Source organism: Pseudochaenichthys georgianus, chromosome 16 (genome assembly GCF_902827115.2).
Source record: "Pseudochaenichthys georgianus chromosome 16, fPseGeo1.2, whole genome shotgun sequence".
Classification (NCBI taxonomy): Eukaryota; Metazoa; Chordata; class Actinopteri; order Perciformes; family Channichthyidae; genus Pseudochaenichthys; species Pseudochaenichthys georgianus.
In genome coordinates this window covers 16,824,625-16,846,997 of record NC_047518.2, presented here as the reverse complement: position 1 = coordinate 16,846,997, position 22,373 = coordinate 16,824,625, and the positions used below count along the sequence as shown (strand labels likewise).

The 22,373-nt window shown below is 41.9% G+C and overlaps 2 protein-coding genes across 2 annotated transcripts in view; both read right to left on the bottom strand.

Moving 5' to 3' along the window:
• Positions 1–7,230, bottom strand: part of rims2a (regulating synaptic membrane exocytosis 2a) — a 156,829-nt gene extending 149,599 nt beyond the window's left edge. Inside the window, exon 1 of the mRNA XM_071205816.1 lies at positions 7,043–7,230. Within this exon, the coding sequence (XP_071061917.1) occupies positions 7,043–7,230 (188 nt within the window). The remainder of the gene's footprint in view (positions 1–7,042) is intronic.
• Positions 7,231–9,732: 2,502 nt separating this feature from the next.
• Positions 9,733–22,194, bottom strand: dcaf13 (ddb1 and cul4 associated factor 13). Its single transcript, XM_034103480.2, has 11 exons — positions 21,989–22,194; positions 21,254–21,453; positions 21,050–21,157; positions 20,854–20,943; positions 18,714–18,869; positions 18,166–18,243; positions 17,985–18,067; positions 17,600–17,764; positions 14,998–15,133; positions 10,944–11,107; positions 9,733–10,432 (listed from the first exon to the last, which is right to left on the bottom strand). The coding sequence occupies exons 1-11, from the start codon at positions 22,056–22,058 to the stop codon at positions 10,345–10,347; spliced, it is 1,338 nt and encodes a 445-aa protein (XP_033959371.1). The 5' UTR covers positions 22,059–22,194; the 3' UTR covers positions 9,733–10,344.
• Between the last annotated feature and the right edge of the window lie 179 nt (positions 22,195–22,373).

The window sequence follows — 22,373 nt, the reverse complement described above, 5'->3', positions numbered from 1 at the left end:
ATCATTATGGCACACTGACAAAGTTAGCGACTAGTTAGCTTACATAGTATAGCGCATACAAGCACCTTGTGATTGTTGAATGGCCCGCAACTGTTTTACTTGTGACTGTTTACCTACAATGACAAAGTTAGCAAAAAGCTAGCTAGCATAGCATTTAGTAAAGCTTATGAGGACGTTCTCAGTAGTTGGTTTAGACAAAAACAGAGCGAGATGAAGAAAAGTACATTAGACTTGCATTCATCAGTTGGCCAGAAACATAACTTTAAAATGTTTTTGTTGCTCCATGTCTGCTCCATGTGTAAACATATGCTAATATGCTAGCCGTAATAACTGCATGTGCCATGTGTGTGATACTGATGATCATCTTGGTCTGGGATTCTACCCACAGTTAACCAGAGATAACTAACTAATGCCACAAAAATATATATTTCTCACCTGTTTTTTCAAATGAGTTTGAGTGCCAGAGACACAGGGCAGGAGTCATTGGATTTGATGGAAAAAAGAACAATATACAAGGTCGGATAATAACATTAGCCAAGTGCCTATGAAGAAAAATAGCATAGGGTAAATCTAGTTAGACTAAATTCCCACACTTTCAGCCAACTGTGGAGGTCAAAGCAGACAAGCCAAATCTAGAGAGAAAAATGGCAGATGCAAGTGCGAAATCACAAAACAGTAGGTTAATGGCTGACGTGTAAAAAAAAAGTAAATGGATAGAAGAGCATCAGAGGACCTCATCACTAGAATGATGCACCTTAACTCCCACAATAGCACAGCTTATGAGCAAGTTGAAAATATATAATTTCATGTATTATATATCATTGTCATGATGGCAATTGAACAGATTTCCCATATTCAGCTGAGCCAAACTACTTGACAGCATGCCAGCCTCCCATAACCAAAACACATTGTTACTTTAATTAGCATGATGATGTATTCATTTGGCGTGTGTTCTGCTTTATGGAGTCAAGACAGCATCCACTCTTACACTTTCTCTCCCTCTCTCCCTTGGGGGAAGTGGTGGGGGATGGGAACGCTCATGACAGAATCTGCTCTTTGCATGGGAAGGCGAGCAGAGCATGGGTGAGTGAGCTGAGGGAACAAGAGGATGGCAGCGAGAGAGAGGGAGAGTTTGTGTGAGAGTGTGTGTGTGTGTGTGTGTGTGTGTGTGTGTGTGTGTGTGTGTGTGTGTGTGTGTGTGTGTGTGTGTGTGTGTGTGTGTGTGTGTGTGTGTGTGTGTGTGTGTGTGTGTGTGTGTGTGTGTGTGTGTGTGTGTGTGTGTGTGTGTGTGTGTGTGTGTGTGTGTGTGTGTGTGTGTGTGTGTGTGTGTGTGTGTGTGTGTGTGTGTGTGTGTACTGTATATTGTCCAGTGGGAATCTTCTGAGCATTGCCTCGCCTCATTTCACAACCATAGGTCTGTCTTTTTTTTTTTTTATTCATAAGAGCTTTATTGGCATGATCATAACTACAGTAAGTACAGTACTGCTACAGTAGGTTGGACAAGGTTTACAATTGAAGTATAATCATTTAAAGTGCAAGAAGACTACAACATTGTGCACCACAGCAGCAACTAACTGTATATTGTTTTATAATAAATGCATCTGCCAATTAAAGAGGCCTTACTATGCTTGTGGGGGTTGTCGCTTTCCTGTATTGTGTTATATAGGTGAAACGCCATTGGAATCCTTTGTTTACTACCATGAGTGACATCACTATGTAATACTTGCGCTTCCATTGGCTAGCGCTCCAACACATTGTGCATGATGGGCGGGACATCTATAAGCGGTTAACCAATCACAACCAGCGAACCAATCAAAGCAGACTGGGCTCTGGTTTGAGACAGAGGGTGAAAAGAGGTGCTGCAGCACAGGCAGTATGAGGAAAATAAAGAGCTTTTTGAACATTAAAGCATGGAGACATGTCAAAAATATGAACCTGAAGATGAGCATAATACACCTTTAAGGTTTGGTATAAAATGGCAGAAAATAGTGTCTATCCCAGTTCCTCAAAGTCCAAGGTGATGTCTTTTAATTAACCAATTTGTCATTGGGTGAGCTGGCAGCCCATATACTGGGGCTCGGTCCTCGTGCGGAGGACTAGGGTTCAAATTCAGCCTGGAATCATGTACCGCGTGTGATCCCTTCTGTCTCCCTCTCTCAAATGTGGCGTTCAGGGACACTGATAGTGTACACAACTGCTTCATCTCATTTAGGTTTGAAGATTTGTTTTGCCTATTTGTTGCTTATGTGATTTTTTCCGGTTGTTTTTGTCTAAGAGCTTCTTTCGTTTCTTGTTATTTGAGTTATTGCAGCACATGATTTGCTTCTCCACTCTTTACACATGCGGTAAATCAGGAAGTGTTGCTCTGCCTCTTGTGTGTAGAACTGACACAGTAGCATGTTTTCTTCGGGTTGTTCGGTTAAGGACTTTCTCAGCCTCTGATCAAATCTTCCACTTGGTAAGGGCAAACAACAATGACATTTGAATGCTTGGGTCTCTATAACATGTGTGCACTCCACCACTGCTCTTCTCTCAGAAGGGCTGAGATCCTACAGCCTGGAGGGACACAGGGCCTCTCTACTCTGACCCCAGCTGTTACACTGTGCTCCCAGGCACTATCAGATAAATGACCAGGACTGGGGGATGAATTGTGCATGTGTGCCGGGGGTTGGTGGTGGGAGGGGGGCTAACTGAAAAAGGAAATGGGATGTGATCAATCAAAGATAAATTATAGGTCAATGCTCTTCATGTTTAATACACACACCAACCCCCCAACACCTTTCAACACAGCTTACTCACCAGAGGTACGATTGTTCTTTAAATCATTAGGGAGATAACTAGATTGTAGATCGTAACCTCCTTATTACTTGTGTAAACAATTCTCTATACTTCCATTTATCATAAAATATTCAAATTAAATAATGAATGTCTGATTTTGATTAGAGAAATAGTATAAATAGGGATGACAGTGTAGGTAATGTAACGGTGTAGATAGTAAGAAGGTATTATCTAAAATAGGGCTGGGCAATATGACTGAAATTACATTGAAACCACAAGTGTTTGGTAGAAATGTACTTAAGGAGGTCATATCACCTCTTGTCACCCTCCGTCTGAAACCAGAGCCCAGTCTGCTCTGATTGGTTAGCTGGCTGGCTCTGTTGTGATTGGTCAACTGCTTAGAAATATCCTGCCCCTTAGCTTGTCATGTACAATGTGTTGGAGCGCTAGCCAATAGAAGTGCAAGTGTGACATGACGATGACACTATATTATGAAAGGGAAAAAAAGGAGTCCAATGGATGCGTTTCAGGCCGGGGGGGGGGGGAGATATTCCCTCTGGAGGCAACACAGGGATGTTAGCCTTGTCAGACCATTTACATGCACAAAAACCTATAACACACTACAGGGAAGGGAAAACCCCAAAAGGCATTACAACTAAGAAGAATATATTTTAAAATCAATACATATCATGACATGTAGTCAACTCATTTTGTTCATATTTAATCAAGTTAGCTTGGTATCTCCCTCTATTAACGACATCATCATTTTGATACAGTCATACTGTTTAAAAGAGAATACAACAAAAGTGTTCATTGGAAATAGTGTGGAAGTCATTAAAACATGTCCTTAATATCCCCTGTGACAAAAAAAGATTTGGATTTCTGTTCTCCTCAAATCTCCTGATACACATGATGTGTCAGCAACAGGGAACAGAACAGGGCTTCCTTCCTCTTTTGCTATAAAGAAGGGGGTACCCAAATAGATGGCAAACCTCTCACTGGGAGACCCTCCTACAGGGCAGCCAGTATAATTAGCACTGTCAAAGGAGGTCCCTTGGCAAGTATCACAGCCAAATGCATGAAGATGAATGATGTCACAAGATAGAGAAGGAACTGGGATATTTACCGGGACACAAGCTAGGTGTTGTTTAAAGTAGAGAGACAGCTAAATAAGTCATCAGTGCACACTTCAGAGGTATGCAACATCCACACTTAAAATGTCTCAAAAGGATTGGCCCTATGTTTTGTTGAGTTGTGTGCATACATTAACCCAAATATTTCTAACCATTTTTTAACTTTTAAATAACAGTCAGTCCTTAAAATGCCGTCAGCATTGTAGTTGTCTGCCACGACCCTGGATGAATAATGTTTGCATTCAGAGGTCTGGATCCTCAGTTATCAGAGAAACAATGTGACTTAACGTTAGCCTTTAGCTTGTAGCCAATCCAAACTGTGTCCACCACAAACACTGAATTCAACATTCATAATTCATAATTCATGTGAACATTTTGTATGTAAAAGTACACTAAATATACTTCTATCCCTGCAGCCTTCTGAGAATGACCTATAGATATTTAAAGTGCCGTCTGTAGGAGCCATTTCCTTAGATTATAGTATCTTGTCTTTTTAGAGTATAACCTGAGATTCTGTGGTGTATATTATTTATTTATTATTTGAGTGCGTTACTCTGCAGGTCGAGATGCTGCAGCATAAAAGGAGAGGTGCTGCAGCCTACTGGTGTGGCTGACTGAAGCAAACCGGTTTTAGACCTTGCTGGTTGGGAGCGTCACAGCTTGGTTCTTCTGCCTTTAACATTGAAATATCAGTTTATATGACAAATAGTTTGTTTAAAAACGTTTATTTATTCTTGCCTTTTTTGGAATCTTACTTTTCAATCGCATCTGGACATTTATATGTTTTCTCTCAAACTACAGACAAGCGTCTATTCGTCGGTCAGCCCCACGAGTGAGCCACAAACAAAGGACAAAAAACAAATGGATATGGTGGTCACTGTCACTACACCGTCTTATGGACTTTTAAGGAATCGATTCTCATTGGTGCAGCCCATGTTGTACTTGCAGACATTCAAAGGCCTACTAAGAAAGAGCAGGCTAACAGTGAGTAGCTAATTATATGCAAGTCAGCAGCAATGGATTTCCATCCACGCTCTCTGTAGCACTAGTGAGATGACAGCAAGTTGGCAAGCTCTGCGGCTGGAGGCTTCTCTCTCTTCTCCATCCCTCCATCCTCCCAGGATTCCCTCTGTTAGATTACACACTTCGATGTTAGCACTGCCTCCTTTCCCCCAAACGCCACCCGAACCGCGTTGGGTTTAGGCCGTGACTGCGACAGATGCACACAGACTATAGGGTCGCATGATGCCGAGTGGGTGTTTGTTTCTGACACTGCTGTAAAATGCTAGAAACCAATCCAATGACAAGTTAATCCACTGCAGTCGTACCTATGCCAGGCCTGAGCACATTAAAGCTGCTTTAGAATGTGTTCTGCTGCTGTGATTCATAGGTAAAGAAGCTAGGGATGTACTGTAATGATGAGTCACCTTGTTCATATAGACACAACAAAGTAAATGCTGAATGAAATGGTGAAAGACAACATAACTATTAAGAGGTCCTGCACGTTTCTTACAAATCAGAATCCCTGAAACACAACAAGATGGAGGCAGACAGCCCTAAATATTAACTCTACGTCTTTTGCCGGCTGCAGTTGAACCCAACTAGCAAGATAAACTCAGAAGTTACGAAGACATGCATGACAGAAAAATCTATAAGGAAATTAGCATGCTAGCTATTGACCTTTCTTGTATAAATGTAACTTTGTGGCCTGCAATCAGAGTTACCTAACATTATGGTGAGACAGTCAGTCAGTCATGTCCCTCACAAAAAAACAACAACGTCCTCTTCTGCCCATGCTTAGTGATGACAAGGCTTTGACATCACGGTCAGACTAAGAATGACTAAAACTGACAATCCTCTCTACCTCAGAGAAAGAGAAATAGGAAAAACACTCAGCTATTGGGGAGGGGGGAGAGACGAGTGAAAGAGGAAGGAAGGCGGAAAAGGCCTGCATGATTCACACTGCACGCACCACAGCGGCTGAGGTAGCCGTGTCTTGGAGTACATGAGTCATGTTTATCATGCAGCAGCACTAGGTAGGGATTGCACACTGTTCACTCCATTAGGAATGCTGCTGCCTTAGTGCAAATGTGTACCTGATGCTGGAGAATAACATCTCTAATGCCTCTAAAAGGCTCCCAGTGATGGTGGCACACATATTTCACACTGATGTCACTATGCTGGTGGAGGCTGCAGCAACAGAAAAACCTGCCAGAGATCTCCAGCAGAAATTCTGATTGATTTACTCATCAGCTGCTCCCTTATGCTACATTCAAAAGCACTAGTCAAAATCCACATGTGCATCATTTTCATTGAAGAAGGCAAACTACATGAAAATCAACAGGATGGGAATATTTAAGGCAACCCTCTTTAAATCCTCCTCTCTTTACTAGCCAGGCTTTCCTAAGAGTGCCAGACCAATATTTTAATTAACAACCAAGTGTGTTTTTCATTGCCAGGGCAAGACGATAGAGTGTAATTCTCCACCATAAAGCAGAGTTATGGCTCACGCGCCAAAGGTTAAAGCGATGATGGCGGTAACAGTCCGGTCCACCTTAAGAAGTAAAACCCTACAGTGGACAGCGCCGTGGTGCTGAAACAGCTCCGAGCGACATCTGTACACAAGAGAGGGGGGGTTGATGGGATGGCGATGGGGAGGGGGGTGACAGCATCTACCGAGACTCTAACGTTTGAAATCACACACACCCCGCGTTCGCCATTGCCACAAAGGACACCTTAAATGCTCTTTCCAGTGTCATATTGTGTAATCTGGGTGACGCTCGTGAGGAAAGGTTAAGCAATTTGACGTGCTTTTTACGTGAAAATGGCGCCCGTTGCTTGCTAACCCAGCCCCTTATAGTACAGCTATATCTACAACAAAGTGGGGGGAAAGCGGTATGAGTGTATGCCGCATTATAAAACGATACACATACATTGAGATAAAGTGTTTTCACACGGGGGGAGGCGAGAGGTGATAACCAGGCGAAGGAAAGATGGATGTCACCTTGGTGCTACCGGCTAGTAAACGACCATTTAGGATGTCAAGAGCCACCAGTATCTCACAGTGTATGAGTGTAATAACCCACACACAGCAACAGCAACAGCTCCAACTATATCCGCTTTCTCCTTACTTTAACATCGTCTGTTCCTTCGCATCCTCCTTCTTCTGTCGGTCCATGACACCGAGGATGATCTTCCTCTCATCCTCGGTGAGGTGGCTCAGGTCCGGCATGTCGCCGGCCGCTGAGGCAGCAGCAGCAGCAGCGGCGGCAGCGGCAGCAGGGCCAGGGCCGCCCCGGGGCCCGTGTGGAGCAGACATCTTTTACACACAGCTGGCTACAATAAAAACGAGAAAAGCACTGTCAACCAGCAGCATTCCGGTCGGTATTTGTGTTACCAAGCCGTCAAATATCAGATTGGAAGTGGGGTTTGCTGGAGGTTCACAGGCGGCATGACATCTCGGTTAGGAGTAGCCTATCATGCACATTGCTGCAGAAATAAGCGTCAAAATATCAATATCAGGCTTTATCCTCATCTATTAAATGCCTATAACGGGGTTATGAAACACCCTGCAGCCGAATGCAAACAGCAATATGTAGAACATTTACACATGGACATTTCTGACATAAGGTTAGAATAAGATGCCCTTAAAAGAAGCAAGAGTGCACAGGCTGTGAACTACATCCTTCAGGTATTCCTAACACAAGCCTCCATCCAGGGATACAAAAAGTAGAAACATACAGAGGTTTAAAAAGCCAACTCTTGCCTTTTATTTTGCAGTCATGTTAAATCCTGTCTAACCCATCGCTGCCATCCTTTAGAGAGGTTTCACTCGCATGGTGGAATAAAAGATGCCCGGTCCCGGTCCTTGTTTGTTTTGAGTCCTTAACCCTCCTCTGTCACTCTGGTTAGCTCTTTCCTCCAGGTTGGTAATTCTTGGAGATTTCTTAAATGCACAAAAATGGATGCAATGAGAGAGAGAGATTAGAGAGAGATTGAGAGGAGGTGAGAGAGAGAGAGAGAGAGAGAGAGAGAGAGAGAGAGAGAGAGAGAGAGAGAGAGAGAGAGAGAGAGAGAGAGAGAGAGAGAGGAGGAAAAAAAATCCAGATAGGAAGAGGAGGCGGAGCGATGGGAACACGTAGAGGAATAAAGCCGAGAGGACGCTGGATGTTCATTGACAGCAGGCGGATAGCAGCAGCGAAAACACGGACTGGAGGAGCGGTGCCAGGAAGAGCATGATGCATATTTCATAACCGGATCATGAGCACCGTGAGAGGGGAGATAAATACAGAACATGACTAGTGACAATGACTGTTACTGCAGGTGTGGCAGCGCTTCCCATCAGGCCGCTTTTTAGGCTTTGATGCCAGCTGATGGGAGAAAGGCTGTGATGATGAATGGAACAACAAACAATTACACAAGCCCTGTCTGTGGATATTTCTTAAACAATTGTAAAAAAAAAGTACGGACTTTAGCCAGCTCTTAGTTGCTCTCAAAGAGTATATTTATAATAACAAATAATTTCACAATATTTGTTTTGATAAGTTTTTAAATCTGGTGTTGACAAGCTTTGAACAATAAACGTTTTTCACACGAGTATTATCATTAATCAAATCAATGTTTGTAACATTACGAAACACTTCTTTTATACTATTTATAATAAATAAACTTCATGTATGTGCATATATTTGATATGAGATAATTTACCAAATACTTGATCGGGCCCCTTCTAGTATCTGATAGTCATTTTCCTGTGATACTATATTTAGTATGTGGTCACATGGGACTGCTGTTATCCAATGTTATCTCCTAAAATAAGATATATAGAAAAAATGAAAGGCTGATGTGCCCAAAGACTAAATATAGTCTATTCTAGTATTGAGTCTTGAGGATTGTGATTGGTCAAGCCTAGAGAACAATTCTGCAAAGGAAATTCTAATAGGCCGAAGTAGACAGAAAGTGTTTCATGAGAATAGTGTCTGATTTTAAAATAAATACAGTATCTTAGGTTTCAAAGAAACAAACTAGGCCATGTAGCCCATGCACTCATCACTGAATCATGAAAATAAGAGGTTGATAATCCATTCATGAAAATCAAGCAAACATACATTTCTCTAAAGCTGAACTCTTCAGGTTTCACTTTGTACTGCTTCAAACTACTTGAACCCAGCACACTCAATAGGCGACTTCATCCCTGGATCAGATTGCTCAGCTCTGACCCCAGAAGTGCCTCCTCTTGATCCCTGACCCCTTCCCAAAGACAAGCCCTCACTCAGTGGTAATAGGATTTAAGGACAACATTAAGTGGATGTCGCCTCTGCCTCATTAGGTCTCGAAGTAAATTAGCACCCTTGTTGTCGAACACGAGGGAAAGGAATTTGTTGTTTGAATTTACTATCATTCAGATCACAATTTCTAAACGTCATCCTGTTTGCAGAGTATAAACTTAGTTTGAAGTTTCTTTTGAATACATTTAAGCAAAAACAGTGTTAGCTCCATATATATTAAGTGAACTATACTTTCCAAAAGTGTGTTGGATCGTCTAACATTGACCAGGTTTTTTAATTACTGACATTTTTAAATAAATCAAAGCTAGGGCTCAAAAACAATAACAGCCTACTGTTGAAAACCCTTTTTCAATTAAAGTGATAGCATGTCAAGCTAGCTGCACACTGGCATAGTAAAAACGGCTAAACAGGTATGTCCGCTGTCCAATGACTTCCTCCAGTCTGATGGAAGTGACTGGAAACACCTACGACAGTCTGATGGACCATGTGTGGAGCAGAAAGTAGGAGGGGGGGTTTGGAATAATGCGAGATGCTGGATCATGGAGAGATTGTCCCAATGTTTATAACACCAGCCTCAGTTGTTCAATCTATCACGTTGAAACCACAAAATACATCAAATATATATTTTAGGGAATGTGTGCCTAAATGTAACGGAACACCTTTGACTTCAGAAATTGTCAAAAGGAATCATTTGAAGCATACCGCATCATTTAGGGCATCTTTAGTAGTTTTAATAATAACGTTTCTTTACCGATGGAACAAAGATATAACAATACCACAAGCAACACATTTCGTTTGGTCCTTGTGGTGAGTCATGTGACATTCTTTAGACACCGGATCAATCTGAAATAGTCTTTATTTTCATGGTTGTGGATCCTGTAATAGAAAATGCAAACCTGATCAAAACTAAATGTGGGGTAAGCCACTCAAACGGAACAGAAAACAGAACCATGTGTAAAGGAGATCCTTTGAAATGACTTTGATGTTGTATTAAGTCTGTGTGTCAGTTCTCCAAAGGATGCAGAACTGGTCCCACAACTGACAAATGAAAAAGTTCTTCAGAGTGAAAGCAGTCGGAACATGTCCTGTGTGTGATCTTGGTCTCCATCTCATCTCTTGGTGGTCACCTTTGTCTTCTTCTCTGCTTATTTGACCACAGTCACAACATGCTTCTCCTTCTCCGACACCACAGGAACAGTTCCTGGCCGGCTGTGCTTCCGGACGTTCCTCTCCCTGGAAAACAAAAGGAGTAAAAGCCGTGAAAAACTCATTCTGCTGGTGAACAATCTCAGTGAGAGGATGGAGGGAGAGATGAGCAAACAGAATTGACTAAATATAAGACTGTTGACCTAACACCTACGTCAGTGGCCACACTAATGTACCCTGAAAATAATGCATGAGCAGTAAATCATTCACGGTGCAAACACAAGTGTGACGTGTCACAAAAAGAAGTAATTAGGGGGAAAAGCCGCAGACCGAGCGATGAATCACTGGGCGGCAGGGCAAACTGGGACAATCAATCCACCATACAAGCTGTAAATGAGTATGGAGAAGCTATTGAGAGCGTGTCATGGGGACAGTCCCTTCACTGAGGTTTTCCATTAGGCTGCTGTGACGGCATAGGTCACATCCAGCCTGGCAGCAGCCCAAGTCACCTCCACATGGACACGCAGGGCGCCATGCCTCAAGATAAATTAGCTTCCTTTCTTCTCCAAAAGTAAGAGGGAAAATAATGAACACGTACTTCTTGCGGCGAGCCTCCTTCATGACCCGCTGCTCCCTGGTCTGGTGGTAGATGATCTTGGGGAGGTGTCGGTGGTTGGCGATACGCTTGATCTGAGGGTGGTGCTGGTACTTCTCCTTCAGCTTCTGGCTGTAGTTGGCGGCCTGCCTCTCTCTGGGGGCGAGCTGCATGACAAAAGGGAGGAGGGTCGGTCAGGTACAGGTTTATAATAAGAGAAAGTGTAGAGGGGGGAGAGTGGATTGAGAGACAGAACAAGACATGAAAAGGACAATTTAAAGATTATATTCATTCTTTGTTGAAGCAGGTACAAAACATTGAGGTGTGGACTAAATATTATTTTAGGTGAACATTAAAGTAAACTTTTAAAAAAGGTAGAAAACTTTCCCGTTAACAATTTGCGAGCAAGTTCTCAAACAGAATTGTATCATTGACCTTGGAAGCAGTTGACAAAATCGTTATGTTACCAAAGCTCAAACGGGCCTTGTGGAGAAACTATTCTGTCACCCACTTGGTTAAGTTTAGGCCACTGTTGAGGTTAATACTACATGAACACAACATGGCTGCTGGTGGGAAACACATCCCAATAACATTCATTTCAAAAAAGAGAAAAGCTCGTTTACAAAGAGAATAATGCAGCATTATTCTAAGGAGAAAGAGGAAGAAACATTTAAACAGAGCTGCAGATGGCTCGAGGCTGCAGTCAGTCTGGTAGTGAGGTTCATAGAGGTTTATATCCCAGACTGCAGTCAGTGTTTTCATCAAGCTCTTGGCAAGATCGCAAATAAGCTCATCTCCCAAAATGTTGCACCTGAGACACAACAATCGTAATTCACGAGGCCACAAGTCGCCTTTACAAAAACAACTAAAAATAGGTCTTGTTTTAAAATAAGAAAGTATAAGTATCTAATGTTTTTGCCTTGGTTCCAGATATGAGTATTTCCAGTAGACCGTAGTAGCGCTGATCACGATGTGCAGTTAGCATTCAGCTCAGGTTGTTAATTACCGACGGTTACAGTAAGCCGTCTTACATTATAAAATGTTTGTCAGTACAGTAAGCAGTAACTTCAGCTCGACGTTGTGCTCATTCAAAATAGAATCAATGTCTGTTTAAAAGTGAAGACACCAGCTCAACAACATCCCTCCCTCCCTCTCCGTCTCCCTCATAAAAGCCGCCGTCTCCTCGGACTCCTCTTGGCTCAGGCTGCCCTCCTCGAAGGCTTTTATTCTAATTAAAAGCAGTGATTTGTCTCAGATTCAATTTGCTGGAGAAGAGCTGCGAGATGCTGATCCTGCCGTACTAAACTCATTCCCCGATACGCACAGGGTGAGCTTGCTGAACAGTTTGTATGCTCTCAACATGATGGATGTGAGAGAGCAGAAGATGATGCTTCACATGGACTTTGGTCAGATAGGGGCTCATATGATTTGTATATATTTTTGCAAAGACAGTCGCAGAAACATGGGATTCCATAAGTTAAGAAAACAGAGCATTACTTCTCCGGGTGCTCTTGCAACTAGCACAATGCACATGGTGCCGAGGAAGAGTGAGTGCACCGTGGAGACAGCTATTAGAAAGACTACAGCTAGTGCAAGTAGTAACTGATGCCTAACTGATGCTGAGAAAAGTACAAAGAAACGTGTCCTAATTGCAGATCGGGTTTGGATGGAAAATGCAGCAACAAACAATGGGATACATTGAGAGGAGAGACCACTATGTCAATGATTTTGCAAGCAGACGTCAGATCATGATGATAACATTGTTCTTCTAGACAGTGGCAGAGATTAGGCATTCTATCCGCTACGATAACACTGCATCACCAAATGAATTGCTGATGTCTTACCGACAAGTCCGACGAGGCAAAACAAACAAGCAGTCATGGTTGTACAGGTCATTTGAGTGAGAAGAAACAGTTTTTCCATACTATCTTAATTATGCTCATAATGTTAGTAATAGTACCTTCTTGCAAAATAAACAACACTAAAAACATGTTAGTAATTCAAAGGGGAACCAGGAAGTCAGTCTTTAAAACTGTGTCTGATGTTTACCATAGGCAGTTTGGTTCATCAGTTTGTGTTTGTTTTCTGTTCCCGCAGCACCTCTTTTCACCCTCTGTCTGAAACCAGAGCCCAGTCTGCTCTGATTGGTTAGCAGACAGGCTCTGTTGTGATTGGTCAACCGCTTTGAGATGTCCTGTCGCTTAGCCTACAATGCGTTGGAGCACTAGCCAATAGAAGCGCTAGTGTAACAGTCACAGAAGTGAGCAAAGGAGTCCAATGGATTTACATGCACAGCAACCGATATAACAGGAGGGGGGAAACCACAAAGCCTCAAAGGACCACTTTAAGATCATCTGTAGGTTTGTTGAAAATGTTTAAAGGGAACAAATAAAGCCTGAATTACAAACAAAAAAAATAGCTACTTCCCAGTACTTTTAAGTACGTACTGCAACTGCCCTACAAAGTCGAACTGTTCCATGCCGCTTTGGGCTACTGCACTTGACTCAATATGTGCCGCATTCCACTTGCCTCACTCACACGGGTCTGAGGAACTGATACTCTTCTATTTTAAAATCAATACAGCTGACTACACAGGCTGTGTAACAGCTGCAGTTTCGCTCGCACACAAGTGTCTTTTTAGGTTCAAGTCTAGTTTCTCTTGTTTGACGTGGTTAGTGTTATGACCCTGGGTCATTCTGTCATTGGTGTGCCGGATGTTTGTTTCCCCTCCTCCTGTTGAGTCTGCACATTGACTGTATTGGGTGCCCGTGTGGCTCTTGTGTACACGGGAATTTCTGAACTTTCTTTCTTTCTTTTAGCAATAGAGATGTAACCTGAAGTCTGAAATAAACTTTTTTTGTAGAATGACAAACCTAAAAATATGACCACATTTGTATTAATCTACAATTGTTGCCTGATGGAGTAGAAAAAACAAACGCGACATCAATTTCATCCATCACATTTTTGTTTTTTTGACACTTCGACCTTAAATCAAAGTGTAGTGATGCGATTTTAAAAACATGGGAAGTACCCAACATTTGACCCGATTGGAAACAAAAAGTTTGACTTGTTTTGCCTTAAAATAAAAACTGCCGCCAGAGTCCACTGAGTGCAAAGTTATGAAGGGAAGAACTGCAGATGTGCAGCAGCTGTTGGAGAAGCCCTGATCCCGACACATTCAGCATTTCTGGATAATTAAAGACCCCTTTCGGTTTAACTTGATTGTTAATGCTTCATTATGTTCAGAGTGGCTCGCTTTAAGTGATTGGCTGATTTTAAACTGCTGATAGGAGCAGCACTTGTCTGATCTCTTTAAGTGCAAAGCTTGCGGATAAATCTCCTCTTATACAGTGACAGTAAAACAAGTGCCAAAAGCGGGCCAATTCTCCACTCTGAAGCTGCATTAAGAGAATAAGCAAGAGTGCATGTGATTAGGAATGATAGATGGCTGTTGGAGATGGCACATGAGATGAAATTGATATTTATTATTCAGCTTTAACTGGGATTTTGGGCTATGAAGCACTTCCCAGCATTTCACTGGATCTTTAATTAAAAAAACATTGTAATTTCTGCTATAACAGCCTACTGTATAAATGTATACATGTGGTACTTACAGGTAGTAAAAGTCACGGAAGAATTTGCCGGTATTTCAACTGAATCTTTTCTCCGATTGGTCAAACAACCACACAGATTGAGTTTGTTTTGGACATCCGCTTGCCACGGTCGCCTCTCAAATTGGTACATTGTGCTTATTGAGAGTGATTCTACCCTAAGTCAGCATCCATCAGGGCATTTGGCAACCGTAGGGCCGTGGCTCCTGGCACAGTCGCTCTCTCTTACCCTGCTGTGGGGGGGCCTGGGGCCAGGGCTGCTTCCAAGAATGCAGCAAACTCATAAAACAAGATCAGGTGCTAAAGTGGAGGGAGGTGCAGTGTGCCTGGCAGCTGAGGAAAATGCAGCTGCTGATTGGCTCAAAGAACAACTACTAATCAGAAAATGGCCTAAATTATTAAATAGATTGAAGCTTAAAATATATGATAAAGCAGGCAGGACTCACCACTCCTAGTTTCTCAGCAGCGTTGGCTTTCCACAGTCGGATGTTCATTTCATCAGAACCGCTCAGGATGTATTTGTTGTCTGCGGACCACTTTATGCAGATGACATGCTGCATGCGCTTGGTGTGGTAGACTTCCCTAAAGTTAGAAAAAAGAGAAAACCCATTAGGGCAAAACAATACCTTTCAATAGCCGTTAGAAAAACAACCAGTAGAAGTACTTTGATAGAATCAAGTGTTGCAATACACAGGATTCCCCACAGATCAGGAGTACTTTGCTGATATTAAATCCATCATAAACATAAGAACAATGTTTTGGATTCTGGATTTTTATCCCGTACTATTTTTTTTTAGCTTTAACTTCATTTAATTACATGATATGTAATGTTTCTATGCCTTCTTAAACACCACATATACTGGTTTTCTGATCCAACACCTCTATTGACAAGACTATATTGATATTCAGTTGTTGTTTTTATAGGAAAACCATTCAAAAAACCACGACAAAATGACAGAAAAAATAACCGTTTCATGATGTGACAATGCTATGGTAAGGGTTTGGTTTGGTTTGGTTGTTGAAAAGATTAAGATTTGGTAACATATCCATGCACTTAGTGGCTCTATAACACATCACACAACTTCTTCCTTTGTGTGATTTGGATCAAATCTTTCGGTTTTTCTTTGTTATTTAGACTTGCCATAGCATGGAAAGCACAGGAGGAACCAACAACAACAACGACGATGGCTCAGGTTCAGTCAGTAAGTGTCATAGTAAGCCATTTCAGTGAGCCAGCACGCAGAATAGAAGCCTTAGAACTGGCAAATCTAAATGTAATGCATGATTAATAATGACTTTCACTAACGTTACACCTGTGCTTTCACTATTATAAGTCAAAATGTGTGCCGTTAAAAGTTCTTTACTGCCTGAAATACCATATGTTATATATCATGTTTGTTTGTTGTCAAATTATATAGCCCTAACCGCGATACTCGGACTGCACTCAACAAGAAAACCGCTCTATTTAATTAGTGTTTCAACTAGGGATCGACCGATATGGCTTTTTCAAGGCCAATACCGATTATTATTAATCAAGGAGACCGATAACCGATATTTGGAACCGATATACATTTGCAGTAAAATCAGAAAATCTTGGTGTCAAAATGTAGAATAACACAAACTCCAACACAACTTCTTTGAAATGCATTTAAGCATACATTATGTTTAATTAACTTTTAAACATCTTACAACTGGTTTCCTCTCTGTGCCCTTTTCTTTAGTGCAGTCATCTGCAATGAGTTAGAGAGAGAGACAAGAAGTGGGGCTGCAGGCTGACATGCTTAACTAACAATAAATTCTTAATTTATTATATCTGTCTATCTAGCATAAAATCCCAATAAGCTGCTAGCAACTGCAAAATGCTAGTGCTAGCTAATGTTTTGCAAACTATTAAAAGTGAGGCTATTACAGTACACCTAACGTTAGTCTAGTAGCCTCACTTCTAATATGTTGCTAATCATTTGCTAAATACATGTTGGCTAGCTAATGAGCTTCACATATCAACCTGAAAAACTGCGAGGCTCCACTCGCAGCCCCCCCCCCCCTCCGCACCACAGTTACTCCGCTGCGAGACGCTGCACGCACCCCCAACTCTGACTGACTTCCCGCATCCCTGTGTAACTGGGAAACTGATAGAATTGGATCATAAGATCGTGGTGTTTTTGCAACTTCAGCATAGAGGATAAGGATGTTTATTGAACTTCGGTTTAACACATGTATGGCCCTGCCGCTCAGTGCTGCTGCTTGCTTCAGTCTGCGTTCTTTCGCACCTGCCTGTAATCTGAGAAGGTGCCGCCTCTCTGGCTGGCTCCCGCCCGGAAAATCTTCAGTAATAGCCTATCAGATAGCGCTGTGGGCGGGACATTGCTCGTGTACACAGAGTGGTGACTGCAGCCAGAGAAACGGCCGCATCAGAGCCAAAGTTTTATCGGCAATTTGACCCCTACTGCTCACGGGTTACATGAGCCTGCTGACTGTAACACAACAGTGGCTTTTTGTACTGCAGCTTTGATGTTCAAACATTACGGCATGTACTATTACATCACATAGCAACCAAACAATGGCTTTGGTTTTTGTTGTTGAGAAGGTCAGCCAAAACAGTTAGCATCCACACATTAGCTTTGCCAAATATTAACTGTTATCCGCTTTGCTAGCCATTTAGAAGCTCCAGACTGTTTCAGAAATAACCCTTGATAATCCATGATATGGCGTTTCATCACGGCAGTATTTAGTTTAGACAGTAGCTGCCGGGTCCCGCATGAGCTCAGCCCCCTCCTTTTTCTTTTTTTCAAAGCTTTTTACCCCAAATCAGCACTTTTGAAACAGGAAGTGAAATAGAGGGATATGAGGCATGGCTAGAATGGGTGATCTGTTTGGTATTTTGAGCAAAACACTTCATAGAAATGTTTTTTTTATATTTTCATATATCTGAGACCTATGCTATTGCCTACAAATAGCATGATAGGGGACCTTTAAATATAGGTGAAAATAACTAAACAATGACAATTCAAGTGTATGTTTTTAACTGGTGTTTAGGGTCACACTAACCTACTGTGGCCTCCGTCCTTAGGGAAGATGCGGATGGTTTTGTCAAAACTGGCAGATACAAACTCCTTCCCAGTTGGGGAATAGTCCAGATCCAGCACTGCAGAGACATGATCCATGTGCACAGTGATCGGCTTCTCCAGGTGCCTCATGTCGTATGTGTAGAGGCTGAAGAGACAAAGAAACTGAATTACACCTCTAAAGCAAATTGAGTTGAGGTGGAAAGCTCAAATGTTTTGAAAGTCTATCAATAGTGCAGAGCTTGACTTTACATGTGTTAGGTACATGTGGAATTCTTCCTGTTTGAGGATAAATTACTGAGCTTGTAAACAGGAAAATACAATAGATATGTGGATCCTTTTCACTGTAACAATCATCCTCCACTCACTTGTAGTCCTCATTTGAACATGTGAAGTAATAGGCTTCCATAGGGTTCCAGCATACTGTGTTGCTCCTCATTGTCATAATAACCTTTTTCAAAAGAAAACACAAAGATACAAACATTATACAATGAATATATAGTGAATAAATCAGAAATAGAAATGCAGCAACTAAATAGCAAGCCTTACCTTTTTAAGAGGTGCTGGTTCTCTCATGTCATACAGCACTATACTTCTGTCAGAGGCACAACTAGCAAGAAGTTCAGTCTGTGGAAAGATATTAAGATATTGTTTACTTCAATGGTTTCAGTATTCATTGACCAGATGGGGTTATGAAACAGGTATAAACACTCACAGATATACTCGTTTTGAGTTCTATACTCTACAGATAATCAGATGTAATAAGTCATATGGATGTAACATTAGTGAAATATGGGTTTAGTTGGTGTCATTTGACTTGTAAAAGTGTAATATTGGTGTATTGTGGGTGTCATAATGATCTAACATGGTTGAAACACAGGTGCAATCAAATATAAAATGTATATATAACAGGCAATATATTTCGGGAAAATAGGGTCATAGTTTTAAAAGTATCATGAAATTGTATTATTTTAGCCTAGATATATTAGATAATAGCAATGTGCATATGTGCCATCCCATTTAAGGGTTAAAGATTTCAGCAGGCTTTGATGTGACAGGTGGTCTTCACTGAGTGGGGTGGATGCATGGTGCCTGACCTCCACAGGGTTGAAGCGCACGGCGCTGAAGCTGTCCACGCCCCAGGTGAAGGATCGGATCGGGCTGCTCCTCTGCTCGTCCCACACGTCCACCTGCTGGCCGCATGTTGCAAACACACCCTCCTTCCTGTGATGGTCCAGTCCTGTGAAGACTGTCTGTAAACGGAATACAAATCCTCTTTGATTAATGTGATATTCACAACCTCTCCCTCGTGGATAGAATTCAGCCGAATCAAGGTGATTTTATTTGTTTGTATTCTAGCGATAAAGAGTAACTCAAATCAGACAGCCTTCTGCAAGTGAAAGTTAAAAACAAGGAAATCACCTTGATTACATAAACACAATTTAGAAAATTATATTTAAACTAATAACTGAAATAGATATATTTGATGAAATAATAATAATAATATTGGGAGGGATGAAACCCTCGTTAATGGTCACACATGCAGAGCACACAGCGCACAGTGCCATTTGTTCTCTGCTTTTAACCCATCCTAGTACCAGGAGGTGGGCAGCTATTGTACAGCGCCCAGGGAGCAATGGGAGTGAGGGGGGAAGGGGGGTGCCCGGTGCACAGTGCCTTGCTCAAGGGCACCACGGCAGGGCAGGAGGTGAACTGGGACCTCTCCGAGTAGAAGTCCACACTCCATATTTAGGTCTGGACGGGGACTTGAACGGGCGACCCTACGGCTCACAGTCCAATCCCCTAATGACTGAGCCACTGCCGGACCTTGTTAAAATAAAGCATCTATGTATCCACTATAGGGCCTGATTTCACTTCACAGTATACTTACAGTAAGGGCAAATCTTTGAATTGAAAATGTATTTTATTTCTTCAATTTTCAGAATGTATATGGATATGCACGTGTGGCCACATAGGTGGAGGTGTGTTGATGTATGCATGTTAGGGGTGTAACGGTTCACAGAAGTCACGGTTCGTACCTCGGTTAGGGGGTCACGGTTCGGTATGGGATCGGTACAACCTTCGGGGACAGAGCCTTCAGTGTGGCAGCCCCCACCCTCTGGAACGCTCTCCCTGCGGAGATTCGCAACATCCCCACACTGGACGCCTTCAAAAGGGCCCTCAAGTCCCATCTGTTCATCAAGGCTTTCGGCCCTTAAATCTGTTGTTTTGTCTGTCTGACCTTTGTTTTGTTTTGTTTGTGCTTGCCCTATTCCTGTAAAGCGACCTTGGGTCCCTTGAAAGGCGCTATAGAAATCCCAGTTATTATTATTATTACAACAAGAAAAAGCAAAAAAAAAATTTGAACAGTAGTGCATGTTTCAGTTTAAAAATAAGGAACTCTGACATTTTGAATAATTAACTGTATTAAACAGTTAAAAACAAACCACAAACAGCACCACACAGATGGCCATATTATCATATTATTATTAATGGCTGATGTCAAACAAAAAGGTTTCATCAAGCTGTAAAACTAAAAAGAATATCTTGAAAATATTACATCATAAATAATAAGAAAGTATTTCAAGAGCGCATAGCATTTATTTTGGTCTCACGGCTTTCATGTCTATTGGTTTATTAAAAACAGCGGGGATCAGCTGTTGAACTGCTGTTGTTTTTTGCCGGACTCCGGTGAGTGGCAATCGAACAACGCCGACACACCGTCCTCGTCCGATCCTCCACTCGCACACTTCATCGTTGTTGTAGTCCACATGGAACCCGAAATGTTCCCAAAGCAGATTTAAAAGAAGCAGGTGGGTTCTAGCTCCTGTGTCTTATCTGAACTCACCATACTAACTTTTCTTTTTCTTGTATTTTGTTCGTTTTGTTGTTGTGTTTCTTCTTGTTCTTCATTTGTTGTTTAAGGGCGGCTGGCAAACAGCTTTTAGGCGCAATACCGCCCCCTGGATTATAAATAGTGTAATGGATACTGCCCTGAATGACAGACTTTATTCCCACTCGTAAAAAAAAAGGCGTATTCGTTGTGTGACTGCATGCACTGAACCGTGACGTCCGAACCGTGACGGTACGGGACAAATACGGATACCGTTACACCCCTAATGCATGTATTTAAATTCTAGATAGATCCTTCCCTTTTAGTGTATTGTTGTCCATTAACATTGTGTATCCACAGCTGTCTTTGATGATAACACTACTGTAAATGCCTGCTGATCTCACCTTGCCCAGAATAGTGTTGAGCGGCTCCTCTTCCTCTCCGTAAGCTGGTGCCTCTATTTTCCATTGCTTGATTGTTTTGTCGTCACCAACCTGTTAGAGTCACCATGCCCAGGTATATAAAGAGAAGATGTATTAGAGGTAAGCTGACAAAACACTCATAATTCTGAAAAACAATTTCTAGAAGGGCTGCAGTTACCGTAAAGAAAGACGTTCCACAATGGCGTACGACCATTCCACGGACAAAACCTTCATGTGCTTGCAGAGTGCGGACGCATTCACGTTTGGTCAGATTCCACACTTTCACCTATGAATCATATCAAAATACATTTACAGAATTGTGTGTATAATTTCACAGTTCCAAACGAAAGGCTCAACAAATGGCACTTTTTCAGATAGTTACCTCCCCATCACAGGAGCCAGATAAAAGGGTGGAGAGGTTGGTGGTGTGCTTGGCCAAGCAGTTCACCCCATCTCTGTGTCCATCCAGAGAGGCCAGGAAAGGCTTGGCAAACACTCTCTCAAGCTTGGTGGCATTCAGGGCCCGGGTGTACTCTCTGCTCACCTCAAACGGATGGAGGGATGGGTCATAGTTTCTTGGAACTAACAGAGAGAAGAGAATCATTAATGAGTTGGAAGGACAATTAACTTATATATACGATGATACTGTGTTATGAATATGCAGATCATTCTATGTTAAGTATAGGTTCAGGGATAAACTCAGTTGAATGCATAAGTTTGATTCATTGGAATACATTTAATTGTCATGAGTTAGTTGCAATTCATGGACATGCCATTTGCTTTTGTTTTATTGGTTTAAAAACTAAACCTGCAAATATGATATACACCTACTTTCAATGTAATTTTAGTGACTTTAAATGGATGCTAATGTTGTAGCTGACATTAAACACTAAGCGGATATTTGAAATGCATCATATTTGCTGTTTTTGGTTTTATCGTAGCTTAAAACACGAAATGTTGTCCCTCCAGATATATTTACGTTAAAAGTATTTATTTTTATCACAATATCCTAATGTGCAAAATGCAGTAACAACATGTGAAGGGCTGATGTTTTCTGGCTAGCATTACTACTAGCATACTGCGTTTAGCCTATCCAAGTTTAACGTTTATCACTTACCACGCTGGATATCTAGTTTTGTCTCGCGGACATAATCATCCGGGTTCCTCGAGAGGAGTTTAACTTTCATTTTGCAGACGACTGAAAACGGACACACTCTTAAAAAAGGCCGTTGTGTTTAGGTTAAAAAAGAACAATATTAGCAACTACTGGCCATGTGTTGACGTCGAGGAGGAAATTCATTTGGCCGTGTTGCATTGTGGGATGTCCAGTCCTCCGGCTGCGTGGGCTGCGTCACCGACAACTTTAAAGAAACGGCCAGTCAAGTTGCAAAAGTTAGCAAAGAAAGATCGACAATAAAACGATGAGGTCTTCAAACAAGTAGTTACATGTTCTGCTTTGTGACAAGGCACTGGAGGGTAGCGTTAATTCAAATATATGTTGA

Bases quoted from the DNA above. Each gene is read 5' to 3' on its own strand.
- dcaf13 (XM_034103480.2), bottom strand. From the start codon at position 22,058: ATGAAAGTTAAACTCCTCTCGAGGAACCCGGATGATTATGTCCGCGAG. The intron at 17,765-17,984 runs GTGAGTGGAGGA...TTGTCTCTTCAG, and splicing joins TGTTCAAATGAGGACTACAA to CCTCTACACATACGACATGA. The intron at 10,433-10,943 runs GTACGTGTTCAT...TTTGTTTTCCAG, and splicing joins AAGGAGGCTCGCCGCAAGAA to GGAGAGGAACGTCCGGAAGC.